Raw genomic sequence first — 23,575 nt, forward strand, 5'->3', positions numbered from 1 at the left:
GGTTCTGTTTGGAGCTGCTCCCTTGGGAGAGCAGAAGATAAAAATGGTAGACTGAGTCCTCTGACTTTATGGCTACCTCCTTGGAGGGCTTAGCTGCCAGGAGACTGGAGCCTAACCCTGGCCCCATCAGCCCATCAAGGCCCCCCTGCCCCCAGGTTCCAGTCTGGTGTATAGAGCTAAGTCTGGAATCAGACAAGTTGAGCTTGGGCCCCTACTTTGCCATTTACTGTCTGTGACCTTAGTTATGCCACAGCTTCTGAGTCTTATTTTCTTCCTCTATATGAGGAGGGTTTTAGATCATAGGATCATAGCTTTTGGACCAAAAGGGTCCTCAGAGGACACTGAGTCCCAGTCCTCATTTTACAGCTGCAAGTAGGGTGGGCAGGAATTTTTCCTAACTTTCAGCATGGAGTTGAACAAGAGGGGAGGCATCCAGGTCCTTTCCTGAGGACTTCAGGCTCCCTCCTAGCACTAGCCTCAGTTTCTCCTACTCTTTCCTCTTCTTTTAACCAGCCTGTCATGGACCTGAACAAATGGGTTTATGGGATGGAGGAGACAGAGGAGAGGAAGAGACCCATTCTAGTTCCCCTTTCTTCCTCCCTCCCCCATCAAGCCATGCTTAGCAATTTCTGGAGAAGAAATGATCTCCCTCTGTAATCATAGGATGTCTGGGTGCCCTTCCCCCATACCCTCTGCCTCCCTCTCCCCCCTCCCCCTTTGGACTTCACAGTTTCCCCTTCCTATTGTCAAGCTGACCAGATCATGGATCATAGAGGGGGCAGTGCTTTGGAAAATTAGATACAGGATTTCAGAGCATGAGAGGTAGAAAGAATTTTAGAGCCAATTGTTTTATAGTTGGGGAAGCTGAGAATGACTTGTCCAAGGCCACCTCCAAGGTGATATAGTCTCTCCCACACCTCCAGACTCCCAGACCATGGGAATGTCCCTTCCTCTCCTTGAACCTTGGTTCCCCCCAAATATGAAATGAAGAGGTTGGGTTAGATGAGTCCTAAGCTCTCTTCTAGCTCCCAAATTCTATGGGGGTGCTTTCCTGTGCTGAAAACTCCCTTGGCATTTGAGGATGCAGTCTGGGAGGGGGAGCAACGGGGTGGGTAGGAATGGAGGGTAAATGGGGGCATAATCACGAACTGTTCTTTCCATTGTACTAAAGGATCCACTGAGGCAATAGAGCTGAGATTTCAAGAAAGAAAGCTGCTCCCTCCCAGGAAGAAAATGGGGCAGCTCTTCTGCAATGGAAGGTTGTACTTAGGCTGGAACACACTCCTCTTTGTCTCTGTCTCTGTCTCTGTCTCTGTCTCTCTCTCTCTGTCTGTCTGTCTCTTTCTCTGTCTGTCTGTCTCTCTCTCCCAGTCTCTGTCTCTTTCTCTCTGTCTATCTGTTTCTCACTGTCTCTGTCTGTCTCTGTCTCAGTATCTCTCTGCTTCTCCTTCCCTCCCTGTGTTCTCTCTGCTGGGTTCAAATACTGGTTCTATCACCTGTGTGTCAGTCAGTTTTCTTCCCTGGGCCTCAGTTTTCCTTTATGTAGAATGAGAGGGTTGGACCAGATCTTACATGTGACCCTAGATCTGTCCCTTCCCTTCTCCAGGGCTCAGTTTCCTCCTCTATAAATTGGGTGGATTAGACTACTAGATCACTTTCAGCAGCAGCTCTACAATCTCTCTCTCTGTCTCTCTCTGTCTCTCTCTGTCTCTCTCTGTCTCTCTCTGTCTCTCTGTCTCTCTCTGTCTCTCTCTGTCTCTCTCTGTCTCTCTCTGTCTCTGTCTCTCTCTCTCTCTCTCTCTCTCTCTCTCTCTCTCTCTCTCTCTCTCTCTCTCTCTCTCTGTCTCTCCATCTCCTACCCCTTTTCTGTTCCTGCCTGTGCCTGAGCTTGTCTCTGTTTGTCTGTGGCTGTGGGTCCATCTCTCTTTTCCAGAGCTGCTCCTCACTTACAGCTCCCGGACCTCTCCTCTGAACGTGGCTCTCAGTGTCACACTCCGTGTATTTGACAAGCTGAGTCGGACACTCCATGTGGTAGAGTGTCAGTTTGTCAAATACCCCAAGTGAGGCATTTGCCTAGCAGCCCTCGACTAGGGTCCTGCCAGCCTTGGATTTCCAGACCCAGACTTCTGGAACCTCCAGATGCCGACTGGATCACAGGGACAGCTGGGGGTGACTACTTCATAACTGAGTGACCTTGGCTAAGTCTATTCCCCCTCAGTTGAAGCATCTATTGAATGGACTCTAGTGAGGAACCAATGAAATACTTTATGTAAAGTGCTTTGTAAATTGTTACAAAAAATACATTAGATAAAAATTCACTATTCACAATTCCAAAGCTTCTCCCATTCTAGAAGTAGCCAATCTCCAAAGCAATTGAAGGCTTCTTTGGGGAAAGAGGGAGGAAAGAGAAAGTCCAGTAGCACTCGTCTCATGACTGGACTTTGTGAGACTGGGCCCACAGTCTTTGTAAAAGTCATCCAATCCCAGTGGTCCCCACATTGGGATGGAGGAGATGGATCTGGAGTTAGAGAACCCAAGTCCACTCCTTGATTCTCCATCTGTGTGACCTTTCTAGTCATTTCTCCTTAAGACACAACTTTTCTCAGGGTTGTTAGGAGAACCAAATTAGATTCATGTACATAAAACTAGAAAGTGCTATACAAGTCAGAGTTAACACTATTGTTATTATCATTCCTATTTATTCTCTGTTAGAATGGAAGCTCCTTGAGGGCAGAGACTGTTTTCCTTTTTTATTGGATTTGAATATAATAGTCCCTGAATAAATGCTTACTCATGAATTGCCTCAATAATGTGTCCTTCTATCATTCCTCTTCCTAAATCCCCCATTGCTATTGAGGGTACTGTCATTTAGTTTACAACCACAGTGGATCCTAGACTCTCGCACTCTCAACCTTTATATAAATTCATTTGCCAAGGCTTGTCCATCATCCCTCATTTGGACTCCACCTATCACCCCCCACTTGAGTCCTACCCATCATCCCTCATGGGATCTACCCATCATCCCTCAGCTGGGTTCTCCCTATCACCCCTCACTTGAGTCCTACCCATCATTCCTCATGGGCCCTACTATCATCCCTCATGGGATCTACCCATCCTTCCTCATTTAGGCTCCCACTTCACAATGACTCACACAGTCACTTCTCCTCTCCTTTCACCCTTTTCATTTAACCCATCCTTCACTCAACTGCCAAAAGCCTAGGGCTCCCTGTGTCTCGCCTTTGGTCAGTAAACCCCAGTGACTCTCCATTGACTGTAAGATTCAGTGCGAATTCCTCTGTTTGGCATTTAAAGCCCTTCACAGTCTGCCTTTTATCAGCCTCTCCAGGATCATTAGAAAAAGGTGCCAATTGACTACTGTAGAGGGACTTTCCTTTTCTGGGAATCTCTTGAAGCAATAAGTCACAAGTCTAGTCCTTGTCCTCAAAAAGTACATGGTATTTTCCCTAAATTCCTCAAGGATAGCTGTTGAGTTGTTTTTCCTTCACGTCTGACCCTCTGTGATCTCATTTGAGCTTTTTTTGACTGAGATCCTGGAGTGGTTTCCCATTTTCTTCTCCAGCTCATTTTTATTGATGAGGAAACTGAGGCAAAGAAGAAGAAGGCACTTGCTCAGAGTCATACAACTAGAAAGTATCTGAGGTCAGATTGGAACTCAGGGAGATGAATCTTCCTGAATCCAGGCCCAGAGCTCTATCCACTGCAGCACCCCCTAGCTATCCTCAAGTATAGAAACTATCTAACTTTTGCCCTTATTTCTCCCACAATTTACACTGTGCCTGGCACCTATTGGTGAATCCTAAATGTTTGCTAATATATTGAATAATCTTGCCACGTTAATACAGACCAAACTCACGGATTCAAAACAGATTAGGGAATGAAGTAAGAGAAATGACCTCACTTATCCCACCTTGGAAACCTTGCTGTTTTTTGCCAAGGCCTTCCTTTTCATTTTTATATTTAATATTCCTATGAATCATAATAAACTTTAGAGCTAAAAGGGACCTTTTAAGATGATCATATTTGGTAGATAAGGAAATAGGACTGGAGAGTGTCCCTCTCAGAACTGTGGGACTTGTTCATAGTCATACAGAGAGAAATGGAAGATCTGAGGTGTGAACCTGTGTCCTCTAACCCCCAATTTTTTCTACACCTCTACTCACCTTCTACACTTACTTCTAAGCAGTGCTACAAACACAAGGAGTCATAGAATGTTCCCAAATGTTTGACCTATTCTACTAGCTACTTTTGAGCTCTCACTGCATGAGATGGGCAGCTCCGTGGTGCTACAGTAGATAGCGCCAGATCTGGAGTCAGGAAGATCTAAGTTCAAATCTAGCCTCAGATTCTTATTAGCTGAGTGACCCTGGCCAAGTCACTTTACTCTGTTTGCCTTAGTTCTCTCATCCATAAGATGAACTGGAGAAGGAAATGGCAAATGACTCTAGTATCTTTGTCAAGAAAATCCCAAATGGGATCATGGACACAACTGAAACAAGTGAACAAAATTATGAGAGGTAATAACCCAAGAAGCCCTGGTCTTAGTCTTATTCTGCAATTCAGTAAATGATAACTGAATGGACTGGAAAGACATGGAAGTCTCAAGATTTGGGTTTGAGCTTTAACCACATTTACCACTTTGGTTTCTTTGAGCAAGCTATATAACCTCTGATCTTTATTTTTCTTACCTATAAAATAGGCATTAGATCTATAGTACCTGTCTCATAGGGATGTTTTGATTAAGGCACTTCATCACCCTAAAAACACTTGGCATGACATTTCAGAGAACAGATTAAATACTCCAAGAAGTCATGTCATTGGTGAGTTTTCTCCCTTCACTACAATCTCTTCCTTCTTGTGTTGCTTAAGTGAAAACCAACATGAACGCTCGTATTTATCAATGAATTGATCTTGATACTCATTACTTCTCCACTAATGGCCTTTCCCAATACCTCCTGGATGCGACCTGGAGGCTCTAGGTTGTAAAAACTGAAAAGTTCATAGGTAGGATCAAGCTAAGAATCTGTCAACATTGGATTCATCTCAGGATACTGGACGTTATTTCATAGATGTTGGACAACCTGGGCACAACCATTTTCAGTCACAGCCACTATCAAAGATGGGGTTTGTGGGTTTGTGGTCTACATCTACATTGCTGAAGTGGGTACTCATCAATTAATAAATGAATCAATCAAAAAGTATTTATTAATCTTCTGTTCCACGTCAAATACAGGGCTAGACATTAAGGAAAGGGAAAAAAAGTCCTTCTCAAGGACTGTGCATTGTACCTATATCCACAGACATCTTTTAAAGCGTTGAAGGAAATATTGTTGGTTAAATTATGCCAACCTTTTCACAAATTTATCTTAATTCCTCAGCCAGATTGTAAGCTCCTTGGGGGCAGGGACTAGATCTTACTCATCTTTGTATCCCCTATAACTCTTTTTTTCCCTAGTATTTTGCAAGGCAAATGGGGTTAAGTGGCTTGCCCAAGGCCACACAGCTAGGTCATTATTAAGTGTCTGAAACCAGATTTGAACCCAGGTACTCCTAATTCCAGGGCCAGTGCTTTATCCACTGAGCCACCTGGCTGCCCCTCCCATAACTCTTAATGCAGGCCCCTAGGCATGGGAGGTAGGTGATCAGTAAATGAGCATAGATTGATTTATGTATTTTCCATTTACACTCTGTGACTTTGAACCCTTTCCAACTCTTGAGACTCAGTCTCTGTAAAGCAAAGGAGTTGGGCTATATGATCCCTAAGGCTCCATCCACGTCTGATATTCTCTGTTCCCAGGTCACATCAGGCTCTAATATTCTGTGTTCTGCTTTTTACATTCTATATAGTCCTTGCTTGGTTCTAGCATTCTTTGTTCTAGGCTCCCTTCCAGCTCTGATAGTCTCCATTCTAAGGTTTCCCCCAATTCCAATCTTCTGTGACCTAAGGTCCCTTCCAGCTCTGATGTGCTGCATTTCAAATCTCCTTTCAGCTCTGACATTCTACATTCTGAGATTTGTGAATGTTTAGACACTCCATTTTAAGGTTCTTCATGCCTCTGACACTCTGGGTTCTTCTGAGACTGTGCTTTGTGCTGTGCGACTCATCCATCAGGAGAACATTGATAAAAAAGATGAGCCTTGGGTTTCCAAGAGAATCTAGGCATCAGGGGCAGCTAGGTGGCGTAGTGGATAAAGCACTGGCCTTGGAGTCAGGAGGACCTGAGTTCAAATTTGGCCTCAAACACTTAGTAATGACCTAGCTGTGTGGCCTTGAGCATTGCCTTGCAAAGAGAGAGAGAGAGAGAGAGAGAGAATCTAGGCATCGTTAAAGAAACTCTAATTTCCCAAAGGTAAATTAGTTCAGCCATTTTTTCCTATTGAATCCAGGACCCAACTTGTGATCCATTTGCAGCATCTGTCTGAGATATAAAAATAGATACTTGGTGGCAAGTGTGATAAAGTCCATTTAAAGATGTGCTAGCTACCATTTTGGCAATAGGCATTCCTCATCGACCTGACATTTCTGGTGTGTGTAATTAAGCTGTATCCTTGAGGGCTTCTGGATCTTGTGCAAAAGAAAGACTAGTATTTTTAATGTTGCGTCATTATACATCAAGCACAATGCCATCCACCACCAGGAGCTTCACTAAGGATGGTGACATCCTCGCGAGGCTCCTGGTGGTGGATGGCATCGTGCTTGATGCAGAAAAATAACTGGGTGCATGTCCTCAATGCGGTCTGAATCCAGGCTAACCCAGCAACCGCCTACTCGTTCGCTGTTGCTTTGTGTGATGAAGGTGGCTTTTTTAAATGAACTTCTCGGCAGAGGAGGACTAGTTTTGTCACGGAAACAGATAGCAAAGTGCAACAATATCCAGTCTGAACTGCAGTTTGAAAGGCTCCTTTTCATTATGCCTACCTGCTTGATAATAACCATCACAGGATCGTTAAACAAGGTGATCTCAGTATTTCTAACTCTTAGGAAATTTTGGCTAGTTTTAATGCATGACTGGGAGATACCTTGTTGGAAGGATGTCATTAAGACAAGATTTGGCTTTACCCAGTCACTTGAACACAAATATAAGCCCAGAGGGAACTTCTTTTCTTTACATATTGAAATCAATCACCTACTGTGGAATATTGCTTGTCTAAACCTGCTTGTTCATCAGCTACAAGGACTCCCAGGAGTGTCCAGGTTATTCTCATGCATGTTTTTCTATGGATGGGGCATTGTTGTTACATTAGCCAATAGTTGTTCATATTCCCTTGGTCATCTTATTTTAAGGTGTTCTCTATTTTCCCCTAACTTTTAATAATATCTTATTTGCAAGTCATTTTCATTTTCAAATATATCTCTCCCTCCCCCCCACCTAGAGGACTCAGAGAGCTACCCCTTGTAATACAAAAGATAAAAGAAAGAGGAGAAAAAACAATTTAGCAAAACTAATCAATACCCATTTCTCCCACCATTGTAGAAAAAGGAGGAAGGTATACTTTCTCAGCTCTTCAAGTCCAAGGTTATTCATTATAAATACAGCTATTCTTTACACATTGTGATTTTTCCCATCATGGTTTTGATATATTGCCAATTGGTATAAGAAATTAAGTGGGAATTCTGGAGGCGTTTTATAGAAACTGCCTACAACACACAAGGGTGAGGAAATGATATAGAAAAAACAGTTTATAAACTCTAAAAGATATGAAATATATGTATGGTATTGTAAAATATCAATGTATTTTATCTTTTCAGTATGAAGGGAGGGCCAAAAAACATTCTACATGGATTTTCCAGATGGCAGGGGTGCCACACCCTTTACCCCAACAATGTGGAAGGGATAACTGAATAGAAAGTTTAGTTTCATGGGTTTTTTCCTCCCCTGATATTTTTAAACATTGCCTATATTGCATTCTCAGTTATTTTTCCTTCACTTATGATCTTAAGACTTCCACACCTGTTGGTATCAGAACTTGGTTTTCTCTCCCAGGTGACCCAGAATAACTGGGTGGATGCCTTCAATGCAGTCTGAATCCATGCTAGCTTAGTAAGTGCCCATAATCCTGGGTCCGCTTTCCACTCAGAGATATTATGAAGAGGGTACTGGATTTGGAGTCAGGAAGACCTGGCTTTGAAAACCATTTTAGATATCTATTCGTTCTATGTTCCTACAGAAATGGCTTAACTTCTCTGTGCCACATCCTCTATAAAAATAGGGATTTGAACTAAATGACCTTTGAGGTCCCTTCTGGTTATAGATTTATAATTTTATATATCATATCCTTGGGGCTCAGTTTCCTCCTCTGCAAAATGGATCAGGGGTAAGGAGGGGTTGAAGTGAATGGCCTACAGGGCTGCATTGTGGCTCTGAGAAGCAGCAGGCTGGATGGTCCTTGGATCAGATGTGCCAGGATAACCATAGGAAATGGAGGCTCCATCGAGGAGCCATTGGCCTAGTGAGGGGAGTGAGGGTCTTAGGGCAGGGCTGGCACCCAGAAAGACCCCTTTCTCCTGTCCTTATGGCTTCAACCAAATTTGAGACTACAGTTTATACTTGATTGGGTGTTAGCTGGATGTCACATGATGCTTCAGAACACTCACTGTTGTGACTTTGCTATAAAAAGTGTTTCTGAAAGGGCTTGAAATGTGGCTAAAAATGCCAGAGCTGGTGGCAGCTTCTCCCTCTGGTATTGAAGGTGGGACTGAAAGTGTAGGTTTCCTCCTTTGTTCTTCTCCCCTCTTCCTCCCTGCTGTCCTTCACTCACTCAACCTCTTTCATCCAGTATGTGGGGCTGGAAGCTCATTTGTGCTCCCACTCACAGATACAGGATCGGTGGCATGGGATTGGCATTAACCTCAAATGAAAACAAATCAAAAGGAGAGAGAGAGAGAGAGAGAGAGAGAGAGAGAGAGAGAGAGAGAGAGAGAGAGCAGGAAAGAAAAAGGAAGAAGGGGAAGAAGGAAGGAGAGAAGGAAGGGAAGAAAGAAAGGAAGAGAAAGAAAGGAAGAGAAAGAGAGGAAGGAAGGAAGAGAAAAATGAACGCTTAAGTTAAAAACCAAAAACCTGGCTGTGATTTTCAGCCCTGGTACTTAAGGAAAACCTTAGCTAAGTTTTTACTACCATCTGGGCCTCTTTCTTCTTCTGAAATGTATGGGGGGGGGGGTTAGATTTGATGATCACCAAGGTCCCTCCCAGCTTGCATTGTAAATTCAGTCTTCCAGAGGCAGTTAAGGTGGTGCAGGCCTGGAATCAGGAAGAAGAATTCATGAGTTCAAATCCAGTCCTCAGACATTTGCTAGTTGTGTGATCTTGGGCAAGTCATTTGACCATTTGCCTCAGGTTCTTCCTCTATAAAATGAGCTGGGGAAGGAATTGGCAAACCACTCCAGTATCTTTGTCTAGAAAACCCCAAATGGGATCATGGAGAGTTAGACACAACTGAACAGACTTGAATGGCGACAAAAAAGGATCTCCCAGCTTTGATTTCTCTGTCCTCCAGTCTCTTCCCATCTAATGTGCTGTGTTCAAAGAGCATCCCCCATGCTTCTACTATAAGACTTCTTGTTAGTTCAGCATTCTGTGGTCTAAGTCCCCTTCACTTCCCCCTCCCAGGTCTGATAAAGGGATTTTATAACATCCCTTTCGGTTGTGTTATTCTCCATTCTAAGATCTCTTCATGTTCTGACACTGTTTAAAGCCTGACCCTCTGTGTTCTTCTGAGATTGTGTCTTGTGTTGCATGATTCACATCCATAAATCAAAAATGGCCAAATATTCATCTTCAAAAAGATGAGCCTTGGGTGTCCAGGAGAAGTTGGGCATCATTAAAGGAACTTTATAATTTCCCAAAGGCAAATCAGTCCAGTCTCCTTCTACTTAATTCAGAACCTAACTTGTGATCTCTTTACAGTGTCTGTCCAGGACATAAAAATATACTTCTTGGTGAACATCCTAAGCTGCCCATTTAAAGACAGGCTATCATCTCAGTAATAGGTATGCTTTATCTACCCGCGTTTGCCTGCATATATTGTTAAGGCCATATCCTTGAGGGTTTCTGGATCATATGCAAAAGAATGGGAAGGCATTTTTAACTTGATGCAACAACCACAATACCATCTACCACCAGGAGCCTCCCAAGGGCATCACTGTCCCTAGGAAAACCTTGACCTCCATGCTGGATCTCCTCTGTGACCATGGTGAGCACATTGTCGAGTCTACACCACCATGTTTTATGGTTTGCTTTATTATTAAAGATCACAGAGTCTTTAAACAAGGCAAACTCTTTGTTTCCATCTCTTATGCAACCTTGGCTAATTTGGATGGGAGACATCTTGTTGGAAGTGTCTTTAAGACAAGATTTTGCTTTACCAAGTCAGTCACTTTGAGACAAATGCAAGCCCAGAGAGAGCTTATGAGTTTTATGCATTTCAGCCAATTGTGTTATGATACGGCTGTGGAATATTGCTTGTCAAAACCTGCTTGGTGGTTGATGAGAGAGAAGTTCCTCTGGTCACCATTCAAAAGAGGTTGGAGATCTGAGGCCCAGAGACCTTCTAGATTGAACAACAAACTCATCCCCAAAAGGCTAACAGGGAATTTGGGGTCACACTGGGGAGATGCCTTCTCCTTGAACCCACCTTCATCCCTCTTCTCTCCTGATCCTCCCTCCTCCTCTCATTTCTACTTTCCCCTTGGCCATTCATGCTGTCCTCTCCCTCACCCACATCCATCCTACAGGTCAGGCCAGTATGCTAAGTGCTACCAAAATCAAGGTGGACTACAGCAGGAGGGAGTTAAGCAGCTGCCATTGACAAGGATCTTGACCTGGCTTTATATTGGGGCTTTTTGGTAACTATCACAAGATCCCAGGACCTTAGCAGACATGGGAAGGTTCTTTGAAGTCAGGAGTCTACACTCCCTCTTTCTTTTACAGAAGAGAAAACTGAGGCAAAAGCTTTGTCATTGAACACTTGCTCCAGCTGAACTGGTGGGTGCGGTCTGATGCCTGTTTGACTTGGGGACAGCCTTTCGACCCCAGTGTCTTCCCTTTCGATCTTTGCTTCTCTTGGTCATCCTATTCCTTCTCTCATGAAATGATAAGAGGGAGGGTCACTGGTCAGAGTTCTAGGTAAGAGATGGTAGAAGGAGACCTCCTCAGTCCTTTCTCCTCACGTTCTGGCTACAGCCCCAGACTTCATGCCTTCCTCTAAGGGCCTCTTAATGCGTTGCAGATCCAACTGCCTCCACTTCCTATTTTTTTAATGGAGAGATTTAATAGGCAGGAGATGTAAAGAGTGGGCATGAGGTTACCTGTCAGGATATCAGCAGATCACACACCCCACAAGCCGGCTAGTCTCACCCCCTTGTTTTTCAGATGGGGGAAACTAAGGTCAAGGGAGGGAAAGGGACTTGTCCAAGATCATACTAGATTCCTGGATCTAGAACTGTCAGGGCCTAGATGACCAAGAGCCCTGTATCTACCATTCGTGGCATGGGGTTGGAATTCCAGATTTTCCATTTACCAGCTGTGTTATCTTAAGACAAGTCCTTTTCTCTTTCATCCAGAAAATAAGGATACTAATGCTTCTTTCCCTTATCTCAAAGTACTTTCTGAAAGAAGCATTTTTGTAAGATGTCAGAAAAATGTGTCACTCTTGATTTTTTGCTAAGACACTAAGTAATATTTGTCCTTGATTTTTATTTCAATTCTCTTTTAAAAAATTTTATTTAAGGCAATGGGGTTAAGTGACTTGCCCAAGATCACACAGCTAGGCATTTATTAGGTGTCTGAGGTTGGATTTGAACGCAGGTATTCCTGACTCCAGGGCCAGTGCTCTATCCACTGGGCCACATAGCTGCCCCTGTCCTTTATTTTTGAGGAAGACCATGCCACCATGCCATCATGGAGGTGATGCCATGACAAGCACATGAATTGAACGTGAGTGAGGAGGACACTGTGCTAAGCCTGACTTCCTCCTCCAGAGCCATCTGGGTCCAGTGGTCCGAAATGGAGATGTGCCTGACTGAATGTTAGTCAGGCTCAAGTGATTTGTCCAAGGTCACAGAGATAGTTAGTGTCAAATGCCTGAGGTTCGATTTGAACTCCCATCTTCCTGACTCCAAAGCCAGTGGTCTATCCACTGCACTGCCTAGCCACCCTTCACTAAGACAAATCTGGCAATGAGATAAGGGCCTGGGAAGAAGATATCAGAATGGCTTCATTTAGGAGGCTTGCAGAGTGGACAGTGGAGAGATCATAGGCCTTGGAGTCAGGAAGCTCTGAATTCAAATTTAACTTCAGATGTATATTAGCTCTGTGATCCTGGGAAGTCATTTCCTCTTTCTGCTCCTCAGTTTCCTCCTCTCTCTTTACATCTCTGGACCTCTGTTTTCCTCTCTGCAAAATGAAATGGTTTGACTAGATGGCCTCTGAAGGTCATCCTATAAGGCTTTTGAGGCAGGATCCTATGTGTGTCTTTGGGTAAGTCCTTTCTCCTTGGGCCTCAGTTTCCCCATCTGTAAACTGAGGGGATTTGGCTTTGGCTTAGGTGATCCTATCAAACTTTAGATTATTATGATCCTTTAATGTCTGGCATTCAAGGAAGGCCAATGATTCCTTAAAAGCAAAAAGTCCCATGGAAGAGAGCTTCCAAGAAATATGGAATTATGGGAAGGGAGGCAAGGTGATCATGATAAAGGGGCAAAGGAATGTTCAGGCACAGCCCAAAGAGTCAGATGAAGGTGGATTCATGGGAAAATATGGACGTGAATTGCCCAGGGCAAGCAGGCATGGAGGAAGATCCCTGAGATCACATATGGGAGGAAGGGAAGCAGTATATCACACTGTGAGAGATCCGTGGCACTGACTTAGTGGACTTCCATCATTCTCTTATTAGCAAACTTTTATTGAGCATCAACAATGGGCTGGTCAGTGGATTCAGAGCAAGGCAGCAGAGCCCATCTCTACCCAGAGTCCTCGTCATCTGAATTCAACGGTCCCTCCTCTAGACCCAAAGAAATACACCCAGACACCCTATATGTAGCTAGACCTGACCCCTGGCTGGTGTTTCTTTGCATTGTCAGGGTAGGGAAGCAGAGAGGTCTAAGACTGGAAGCAAAGCTGGCACTTACAGCAGCAATTTTCCATGGTAAAGTCAATTTTCCCAGGAATACCATGTCCCATTGGCCACGGACCAAGGGGTCTGTGTCTCGGAGGGATGGGATTGGATGGAAGGGAAAGAAATTGGATGGATTGCAGCAGGAGTATGGAAGAGGGAGGAAGGGAAGGCAGGCCAAGCCAGATCTGGAGGGCCCTCTGGCTCCCCACCCAGTCCCACTGTCCTCAACAACTGGGTTTTCCATTCCTTTGTATCTCTAATTCATCTGAATTGCTCTCACACAGCAGCTGGGCGTAGTCACTGTTGTTCTGGGTGATGATCTGGTAATCCGGGATCCTGGTAGGGTCGGCACGATACTCATTTTCAAGGGCCCTGGCCTCAGCTGCCGCCTCTTCTGTACCCGCAGAGTAGATGGCAACCCTGGGAGCATCTCCTGTACTCATCCTGTAGCCAACAACACCCAAGATGGAGAAGGCAATGGGGTTTAGGGAGAGACGGGGAGGAATGAGAAAAGGACCCAGGATCCCCCTGCCCTGAGGCCTTTCCTATCTCTTATTTTATTTCATTTTTTTAGGTTTTTGCAAGGCAGCGGGGTTAAGTGACTTGTCCAAGGCCGCACAGGTAGGTCATTATGAAGTGTCTAAGGCCAGATTTGAACTCAGGGACTCCTGACTCCAGGGTGGTGCTCTATCCACTGTGCCGCCTAGCTGCCCCCTTTCCTATCCATGAAATGGAGAAGATCTACTCCCAACGTTGTTCACCAGGTCTTAGGAGCCTAGGTCTAGAGTGAGCAGGGCTCTCAGAAGCCAACCAGCCCAACCTCCCCACTTCACAGGGGAGAAACTGGAGGCTGCAGGGAGGACGGGACTTGGCTGAGTTGAGCAGGTTAAGTCGGAGGAGCTTATGTGAACCCAAGTTCTCAGACAGCAGAATCAGTGGTCTTTCTACTCTATCTCAAGCTGCTAGAGAAATCTGTTCTGATTTAACTGGGGAAGATCAATAAAACAGGATTAAAGGATTAAATAGGTTTCTAGCTGGCTAAAGAGGTTTCTGAGGTCCCTTTTGGCTCTGGCTCTACAATTCTGACACTCAGATCCTCATTTTTTGTACAGTCTTCCTGGTCCTGAAGACAACCTCATTTATGACACCACAGCTGCCTCCTGGTCCTCGATTCCAGTCCTGTCTCTCTGACGCATCCTGGCTGTGTGAGACCCTGGCTAAGTCCCTTCCTCTCTCATTGCTCTAGGCAGCAAAGACTAGAAGGTACAGAGAAGGTGAGGACTCCCACTGACAGAGGGAGACGATTCTTCTCCTGTTTTGCACAAACTTGGCTTGCTCCTTCCGTAACATAGAAGGATTTCGATGGCAGGTCCTATTGTGTTTTCATCTCTGTATCTCATGCCCCATCATGTTGCAAGTACTTAAGAAACCATCGCGGCTCAGTGAATGAATGGAGCTGACAAAGGAATAAGGGGAGTTGGGCGAGCTGGGTTCAGTTACCAGCTCAGCCACTTCCAGGGTATAGTCTGGCTCAACAAAATGAAGGCATAGGATCATCTGGTCTCTTGAGGCCCCTCCAGTGCTAAAGACTGTGAATGCTAAACCTCTAAACGCAACTGAGGCCTCCTTTGCCCTAAGGTCTGCCAGTCAATCCCAAGGAGATCAAGGAGGGGAAGGGAAGGAAGGATGCAATCTTACCTGGCCACTTCATAGGTGTGTTCTGCAAAAGAAGACAAAGGGTCAAGATGGCAGCTCCTAATGAACAGTAGCATCCAGAGGCAGATCTGGGTCCCTGGCTCCAATGGCCCCAGTGCTGCGGGCTAGGGGGAAGGGCCTCCTGTGGGGGTGGGGAGGCTTACGAGGCCCTTGGGAAGAAGGGACACATCTGAGCCTATGTGCTTCCCTGCCCTTCCAGAATATAGATCATCCTTAAAGTTTTATAAAGGGCATTTCCATTTTACAGATAAGGAAAGAGGTTTTGAGAATGAAAAGGGGCAGGGAGTAAGTGGCAGAATGGCTGCCGCTACACTCACTACGCTTCCCATTCTATCAGGTTGTCTTAGCAAAGTGACCTTGACAAGTCACTTTTCACCTAAGCCTCAGTCTCCTCATCTCTAAAATAGGGATCACCATAGTGCCACTGCTTGCTCCACGGGGCTGTTATGCGACTTAGCTCATTAACAGGTGTTTTTTAGAGGGCAGTGGAATAGGACTGCTATAGACTGTTGTCATTATTGCTCTTCTTATAGCAGGCCTTAGTGTAGACAGGTTCAGTGTGCTCAGTTGAACTCTAGTCTCTGGCTGGGGAGTGCTGCCCCACCCTCTCAGGGTGGTCCCCCAGGGCAGACCTTTCCTGGTCCAGGAGTCCACAGCCCCTGGGTGGTTCCCATTAAAGCAGGAACCAGTGAGACTGATCAAAAGCTGCCGGGTGGGAACCCTTGATTGGGGACCAAAGAGCCAAAGGCAGTTGTGTAAGCTTAAGCCCTGGTCCAATGGCATCCACCTCCAGGAAAGGCCCAGTCATGGTGCCCTTTGCTCCATTCCTACCTCTGCGTATGTCTTCGGGCAAGGACACAGTGTGATCTGGGGTCAATCACTTAACTTCCAGAAAACGAGGTAATTGGACCAAGTTGTCTGGGTCTAAAATTCTATGACCAAGTCCCAGAATTTGAGTTGGAAGGGGCCTCAGAGGCCAGCGAGTGCCAGGACTTGCCTTCACAGCAGGTTGTCTCCATTTGAATACCTCTAGGGATGGGGACCTCACTTCGTCCGTAGGCATGTCCTTCCCCACTTGGACAACCTCTAATGAGTCTGGAGTGTATCCTGGCACATTCTGTCATGCCTTTATCTGCCCCATTGCTCCTAGTCTCACCTCTGAGGCCAAGTAAACTGCATCTTCACCGAGAAGCGGTTATTCAGTATCCTTTAAGGAATCAACACATTTCTTTTAACTCTAGGAAACATAAGGCAAATCTAGAAATAAGGTGTCTTTTCTGCTTTCGAGAAGGGGTGAAGGAGAACAAGACAGGCACATTTCCCTGGGGCACTGATGCTCAACAAGACATGAGATACAGATGCACCAGAAAAGAGATTTGTAGAAGGCTTCGACAACATCAGCAGAGACAGTGAGCCGAGCTTAGCAGAGGGCATAGGAAGGGGTGGAGGGAGAGAGAGAGAGATGGGGAAAGGCAGGAAAGTGTCCTGCCTGGAGGGCCTGGAGTGTCTGGAACCTGAGTCTGGCCTTTATCCGAGGTTCTCCAAGGGCCCAGGCAAGGGAGTCCTGAGGATCTCTAGATGGGCCACAGAGTTTGAAATGGTTTGTTGTTGGAGATGAGAGAAAATGTATCCATGAGTGTGGTGGGCATAGATTTTGCTTTTGCAGCACCCACAAAGTTGTAAGTCCAGTATTTACAATCGAACTTGCGGGTTACTCATATGCCCTCCACGTAAGTACCAAGCTTGAAATGCATCGGGCCTAGCAAAGAGCTCAGCAGAAACAGTTGCTCTTTCTTAGTGAGGGGGAACTGTGTATTCGAAAAGCTCCTGGTTCTGCCCTGGTGCTGCCAGCCGAAACACTCAGTGCACCTTAGTGCCTCCCATGGCAGGATATCGGACCGTGAGAAAGAATAAATTTGGCAAATGTCGATACTTTCTTTGCGGAGTGTGGTGGCGTTTAAGTAGGGGAATGGCATGACGGAAAGCAGCTCTCTTGGGGAAAAGTCAGAGGAGGGAAAATACACTGGGGGGGGGGGTTGGGGCAAGAGCATGGTGAGGGTATGCAACCAGAGGGAGAAAGGGAAGCAGAGAGAAATGGGCACCCTTTGTGGCTAAAAGCCCAGCGTGCCAGAAAGGGCAGAGGGGTGAACACATTTGGGAGCAGTTTGTCCTCTTTATTGGTGGCGGTCCTGTGGAAAGCACCCTGGCTTTGGAGGGAGAGAATCTGGGTTCAAACACTCTCCATCACTTACTCCCTATATGGCTTTGGGAAACCTCTCTTGGCCTCAGTTTACCTCTCTGTAAAAGGAGTTGTCTTTTACAGGCAAGGTGGTCTCTGAAATAGGGGTGGGGAGAAGGGAGGCCTCCTTGTTTTGTTCTTGGGCTTACTGAAAACACTTCTACTGTTTTCCCATTGTGATTCCTTCTAGCCTTTGGCTCAAATATAGCTTTGGATCCTGTTATAGATGTGCCACAGTTTCCTGAACTGTAAAATGGGTATAAGAATATCCTCATGCTACCTCCCTGCCAGGGTCATGCTGAAGTGTGCAGGTCTCCAGTGAGGAACAGTTCCAGGAGCAGCACACAGAGAGGTGCATGTGCTCCTCTTTCCCTGGCACATCCGCCGTAGCTGTGGCTGGGCCTTTGCACGTAAGTGGGCACTGCATCTTGCCAAAGGCTATTTCGACCTCTAGTGGCGCAGTCACAGCACTTTCAAGTGATTTTCCTGAGGCGCTAGAGTCCCCCTTGTCAGGAGTCTGGCACGGCAGAGGCCGCAGCATGCTCTGCTGGGCCTGCTGAGCCTGGCCTTCTTTATGCTGAAGGTAATGGGGAAGCCACTGAAAGGGCGAGAACACGGAGGTGGTGCGCTACGCCCCTGTCTGCGCAGGCTGACCATGCTGCTCCTGCGTGCCCGGCTGCCCGTCCCTCTGGTCCTGTCCAGGTCAGCTGGAGCCAGAGCAAAGAGTGGGTGGCTGTGCTGGGCCCTCCAAGGAGGGCTATGCCCCCTCCCCCCGCCCCGAAAGGTCCAGAGACACCGACCCACAGCCCAGGCGCTCTCCCCTACCCCAGCTGCATGGCCGACAGGCTGAAGGTCACACTGCGCAGCCCGGACCCTTCCTCACGGTTCCGTTTCTCCACTCCGTACCCTGAGCTGTGCCCCGACTGGCTTCCTCATGCACATGGGGTCACACACGCCCTGGGACCTGGAAGGGCCCCTCACAACCGCCAAGTCCATCTTACAGAGCAGACAACCGAGGCCAGAAAGGCTGAATAGCTTGGCCAGGACCCCAGAGGCAGTAGGTGCCTGGGGCCCGGTTTGCACCCGGTTGTGCCCAATCATGGCCTCACACTGCCGAGAAATGCTTCCAAGCCTTCCCTCCCCCTGCCGTGTGTCATGGCTTTACACAAAACATGCAACACAAGCACACAGCACACACCATAAAACAAACACACACAACACACAGCACGAATACACAATACACACAGCGCACAACACAAAACAAACACAACACACAGCACGAATACACAATACACACAGCGCACAACACAAAACAAACACAACACACAGCACGAATACACAATACACACAGCGCACAACACAAAACAAACACAACACACAGCACGAATACACAATACACACAGCGCACAACACACACCACACAGCACGAATACACAATACACACAGCGCACAACACAAAACAAACACAACACACACCACACAGCACGAATACACAATACACACAGCGCACAACACAAAACAAACACAACACACAGCACGAATACACAATACACACAGCGCACAACACAAAACAAACACAACACACAGCACGAATACACAATACACACAGCGCACAACACAAAACAAACACAACACACACAACACAGCACGAATACACAATACACACAGCACACAAAACAAACACAACACACACAACACAGCACAAATACACAATACACACAGCACACAAAACAAACACAACACACACAACACAGCACAAATACACAATACACACAGCACACAAAACAAACACAACACACACAACACAGCACAAATACACAATACACACAGCACACAAAACAAACACAACACACACAACACAGCACAAATACACAATACACACAGCACACAAAACAAACACAACACACACAACACATCACAAATACACAATACACACAGCACACAAAACAAACATAACACACACAACACAGCACAAATACACAATACACACAGCACACAAAACAAACAACACACACAACACAGCACAAATACACAATACACACAGCACACAAAACAAACATAACACACACAACACAGCACAAATACACAATACACACAGCACACAAAACAAACATAACACACACAACACAGCACAAATACACAATACACACAGCACACAAAACAAACATAACACACACAACACAGCACAAATACACAACACACATAGCACACAACATAAAACAAACACAACACAAAGCACAAATACACAATACATACAGCACACAACACAAACATGCAATACAACACAACACAAACATAACACACACCACACCACAAACACAACACGCACCAAAAACAATGCGACACAAACAACATACAACACATAAACACAATACAAACAACACACAACAAGACACAACACAACAAAAACACAATGTAAAATACAACAAATACAAACACATACAACACAACATAACAGCAAACACACAACACCACAAAAACCACACACCACATAAACAACACATGACAACACAACACCACACAAACATGCAGCACAACATAATCCACACACAATACAAACACACACCACACACATAACAACACAAGACAACACACACCACAAACATAAAACACACCACACAGACAACACACCCCACAAACATGCAACACAGACATGTAACACACAAGACAACACAATGCACAAAACATACAACACAAGTACAAAACACAAATAAGCAACACAACACAAACAATGCATAAGACAACACAAATACAGAGCACAAGAGAACACAAACACAACACAAAACATACAACAAACACAAGAAAACACACAAAACACCGAGCATATGCAGAAAAAATACACAATACAGACAACACACAACACAAACAATACAACAGACACAAATACACATAACACTCAGCACCACACCACACAAACAACACATAATGCACAATACAACAGACACAAATACACATAACACTCAGCACCACACCACACAAACAACACATAATGCACAATACAACAGACACAAATACACATAACACTCAGCACCACACCACACAAACAACACATAATGCACAATACAACAGACACAAATACACATAACACTCAGCACCACACCACACAAACAACACATAATGCACAATACAACACACAAATACACATAACACTCAGCACCACACCACACAAACAACACATAATGCACAATACAACACACAAATACACATAACACTCAGCACAACACCACACAAACAACACACAACAGAAACAACATATAACATACAAAATGCAGTACAAATACACAACCCACAAATATGCTTAATTAGAACTCCCTGAATATCTTCCAGTTAGGCAAAGAGGGAGAGGAGAGGGAAGAAAGGGTGGGGGGGTGACCTGTTCTCCGAGCCACTGGTCCAGTCACTTGTCTGCAAGCAACACACAAAACACAGCACAAATACACAACACACAACAGAAACGCACAACACATAGCACAACAAAAACATAACACAGCACACAACACAAACACACAATACATAGCACAGCACACAACACAAACATGCAACACACAGACAACACACAAGACAGCACACACAGAATATGACACAAGCACACAACACAAACAGACAATACACAGCACAACATAAATATGCAACACAACACAAAACATATAACAACACAAACACACAGTATACAATGCACCATACAACACAAACAATACACAAGACAACACTAGCACAACACAAAACATACAGCACACAACACAAACATGTATCACACAACACAACACATACAACACAGACCAAACACAACACACACACAAACAATACAACACACAGAACACAAACACCATACCACACACCACACAACAGAACAAAACAACATACACAAAACACCACATACGCCACAATCACACACAACACATAATACAAACACAGACAACACAACATACCACACAACAGAGAATGCACAATACACATAACTCAAACCCACAACACACAGACATACAGCCCTGCTTCACTCACCAACTTGTGATTTTTTCTTCTGGCAGAATCCAAAGATGGTGGCCAAGACCAGCACAATGCAGAGTAAGGCAATGAGGATGATGGCATAGAGGGGCAGGCCCTGTCCACCTGAAAGGAGATATTCCCAGATGGCTTTGAGCCACTAGTTCACCCTTCCCCACACCAGAGTCCTCCTCCTCAACCCTAGCTCCCAAGTGGGGTGGGGGGTGGAGGGGGCTGAACCTTTTGCTTCTCCCTTTGCCATATTTCCTCTACGGCCCGACTCAAGAAGAGAAGCCACTCTTCTGGCTTCATTAGGACTCCCTGAACATCTTCCAGTTAGGGAAAGAGGGAGAGGAGAGGGAAGGAAGGGTGGGAGGTGACCTGCTTTCTGAGCCACTGCTCCAGTCACTTGTCTGCCAGCAACCAAAGGCCAAGTTCAGAGCCTGGGGCTCTTCCTTTGCCAGTCATCAGGTACCAAGGCACGAAGAGCCTGGGCCCAGGCCCCAAGGATCAGTCTGGATACAACCAGGTTCAATGTGTGACTCAGAGGCTGCCCTAGGAGCCCCACCTCCAGCCTTGGAAAGGTAGGTACCCCTTGATGGACTGGCTAATGAAGTCAGGCACAGCCCCTCCCTGTCCCCAAGGGCACATGGCACAGCTAGCCACCTTCTTTTGCAGAACACCTCTCTTCTTTAGCCCCTCCCCCTCCCTGCCCACATCCTACCTGTTCTTTTGCTGACGTTTCCCGGGTCCCTCAATGCAACTCCTGAAGTTGGACCTGTAAAGGAGGAGGAGCATGAGGACGGTCTGTACTTTGCAAGACTGTGGAGACCAACAGGCAGAGTCAATGGACTCAGATTCAAATCCTGACACTGTGTGGCCTTGGACAAGTCTCTTCCCTCTCTGGACTCCTGTAATAGGGAAGGGTTATACTAGACTTGTCCTCAGGAAGCCCCAAGTTCAAATTCAGCCTTTTAGACTATGTGAACTTGGGCAAGTCACATAACCTCTGCTTCAGGTTTTTCATCTCTAAAAGGAAGATAAAAGCACCTACTTCCCAGGGGTGTTGTGAAGAGCAAATAAAATAAGAATTGGATAGTGCGCAGTGATGTTTTTGATGTTCGTCCTCGAAGAAACATGCTGGGCTAAATCACCAGCCTCGCTTTCTTCTCTGGAGCCATCAGGGTCCAGTGGCCAGATAGGAATCAGGACAACCGGAGATGGCCCTGGATGCCAGGCAGTCAGGGTGAAGAGACTTGCCCAAGGTCACAAAGCCAGTAAGTGGCAAGTGTCTGAGGCTAGATTTGAACTCAGGTCCTGGTGCTCTATTCACTCTGCCACCTAGCTTAGGACAGTACCTGTCAGTATTTTGGAGAGGTTAACTGTCATTAAGTCAGACAGATGGGGAAAATGAGGCCTAAAGAGAGGAGGGGACAGAGCAAGTTTCCAAAGCTAGGACTTGAAAGCCAGGTCTCTTGCCACTATCTCCTGGTGACCAAGGCTAGCCAAAGGGCCATGTTGCCCAAGAGAAGATGCAAGGCCAGGGATACCCTCAGCCAGACGGCTGGTCCAACACACCCTGGGGCCAGAAGGGAAGACTGACATTTCCATGCAGCCCAGGGACCCCAAATTCCCCAAAGCTTCTAGGGGAAGGAGAGGGAGATCCATTGTATATCTGCAAGGTGCTTAAAGATCATTGCTAAGGGCCAAAGGCGGATCCCCAGATGCTGATCTTACCTGGGCCTTTGCTGCTCCCCTCAGCATGGCCAGCCTCCTTAGCTGTCTGTTCTCCAGGTGACAACACTGTGGCCACATGATGTGTTGCTATGGCAACAGAAAACCAAGATTAAAGTAGCTCTCAGTGGGGAGCTGACCCCAGTATACAAGTGTGAGGATATCACTGTTCACTCTGCTCAAGGCCCCTTGGGCCTCTGGGAGCAAAGGCAAGGTGCTTGGAGATTCCAAGCTCAGAGGCACTCCTGAAGTCCAAGGAGCAGGGCAAAGCCCTGTTCTCACCCTCACCTAGTCCAATAGAGGTCACCTGTTGTAGATGTCTGTCTCTAGGTGGAGTCACTGTGGTTGATTGGTATATTACTAAGGAAATAGGGAAAGGAGATCAGGGGACACACATGTTGATGGCTGACTCCATGTGATACCAGAGCAGAAAAGACTCTAAGGATCAATATGGACCACAACATGACCATACATGGTCATGCACGGCCAGAATGGAGATCACATCTCACAGAACCAGGAAATTTAGCTATGTGTCAGACATACTCACGTGGAGAACTATGACTTAATTGACTAGTCCCCCCATTTGTTTCAGCCTTCTCTCTATGAGATCATCACTGTGTTCAGTTGAGGTGCAGAAAACTTAGAAAGGGGTCAAAGAACCATCAAGACATCTAAGGATTTGGAAACTATCTCTCTAGAATCAAGGATATCAAAGTCAGAGGGACCTCTAGAAATTAGCCTCTCATTTCACAGAAGAGAAAACTAAGGCCC

The 23,575-nt window shown here is 45.8% G+C and overlaps 1 protein-coding gene across 1 annotated transcript in view; it reads right to left on the reverse strand.

Annotated features, from left to right (window-relative positions):
• Positions 1 to 12,877: 12,877 nt before the first annotated feature.
• Positions 12,878 to 23,575, reverse strand: part of VSIG4 (V-set and immunoglobulin domain containing 4) — a 41,391-nt gene continuing 30,693 nt past the window's right edge. Inside the window, exons 5-9 of the mRNA XM_074200273.1 lie at positions 22,808 to 22,894; positions 21,795 to 21,848; positions 21,089 to 21,196; positions 14,830 to 14,851; positions 12,878 to 13,575 (exon numbers count right to left, since the gene is read on the reverse strand). Coding sequence (XP_074056374.1) covers positions 13,356 to 13,575; positions 14,830 to 14,851; positions 21,089 to 21,196; positions 21,795 to 21,848; positions 22,808 to 22,894 — 491 coding nt within the window. The 3' untranslated portion in view covers positions 12,878 to 13,355. The remainder of the gene's footprint in view (positions 13,576 to 14,829; positions 14,852 to 21,088; positions 21,197 to 21,794; positions 21,849 to 22,807; positions 22,895 to 23,575) is intronic.

This window comes from Macrotis lagotis, chromosome X, assembly GCF_037893015.1.
Source record: "Macrotis lagotis isolate mMagLag1 chromosome X, bilby.v1.9.chrom.fasta, whole genome shotgun sequence".
Taxonomy (NCBI): Eukaryota; Metazoa; Chordata; class Mammalia; order Peramelemorphia; family Peramelidae; genus Macrotis; species Macrotis lagotis.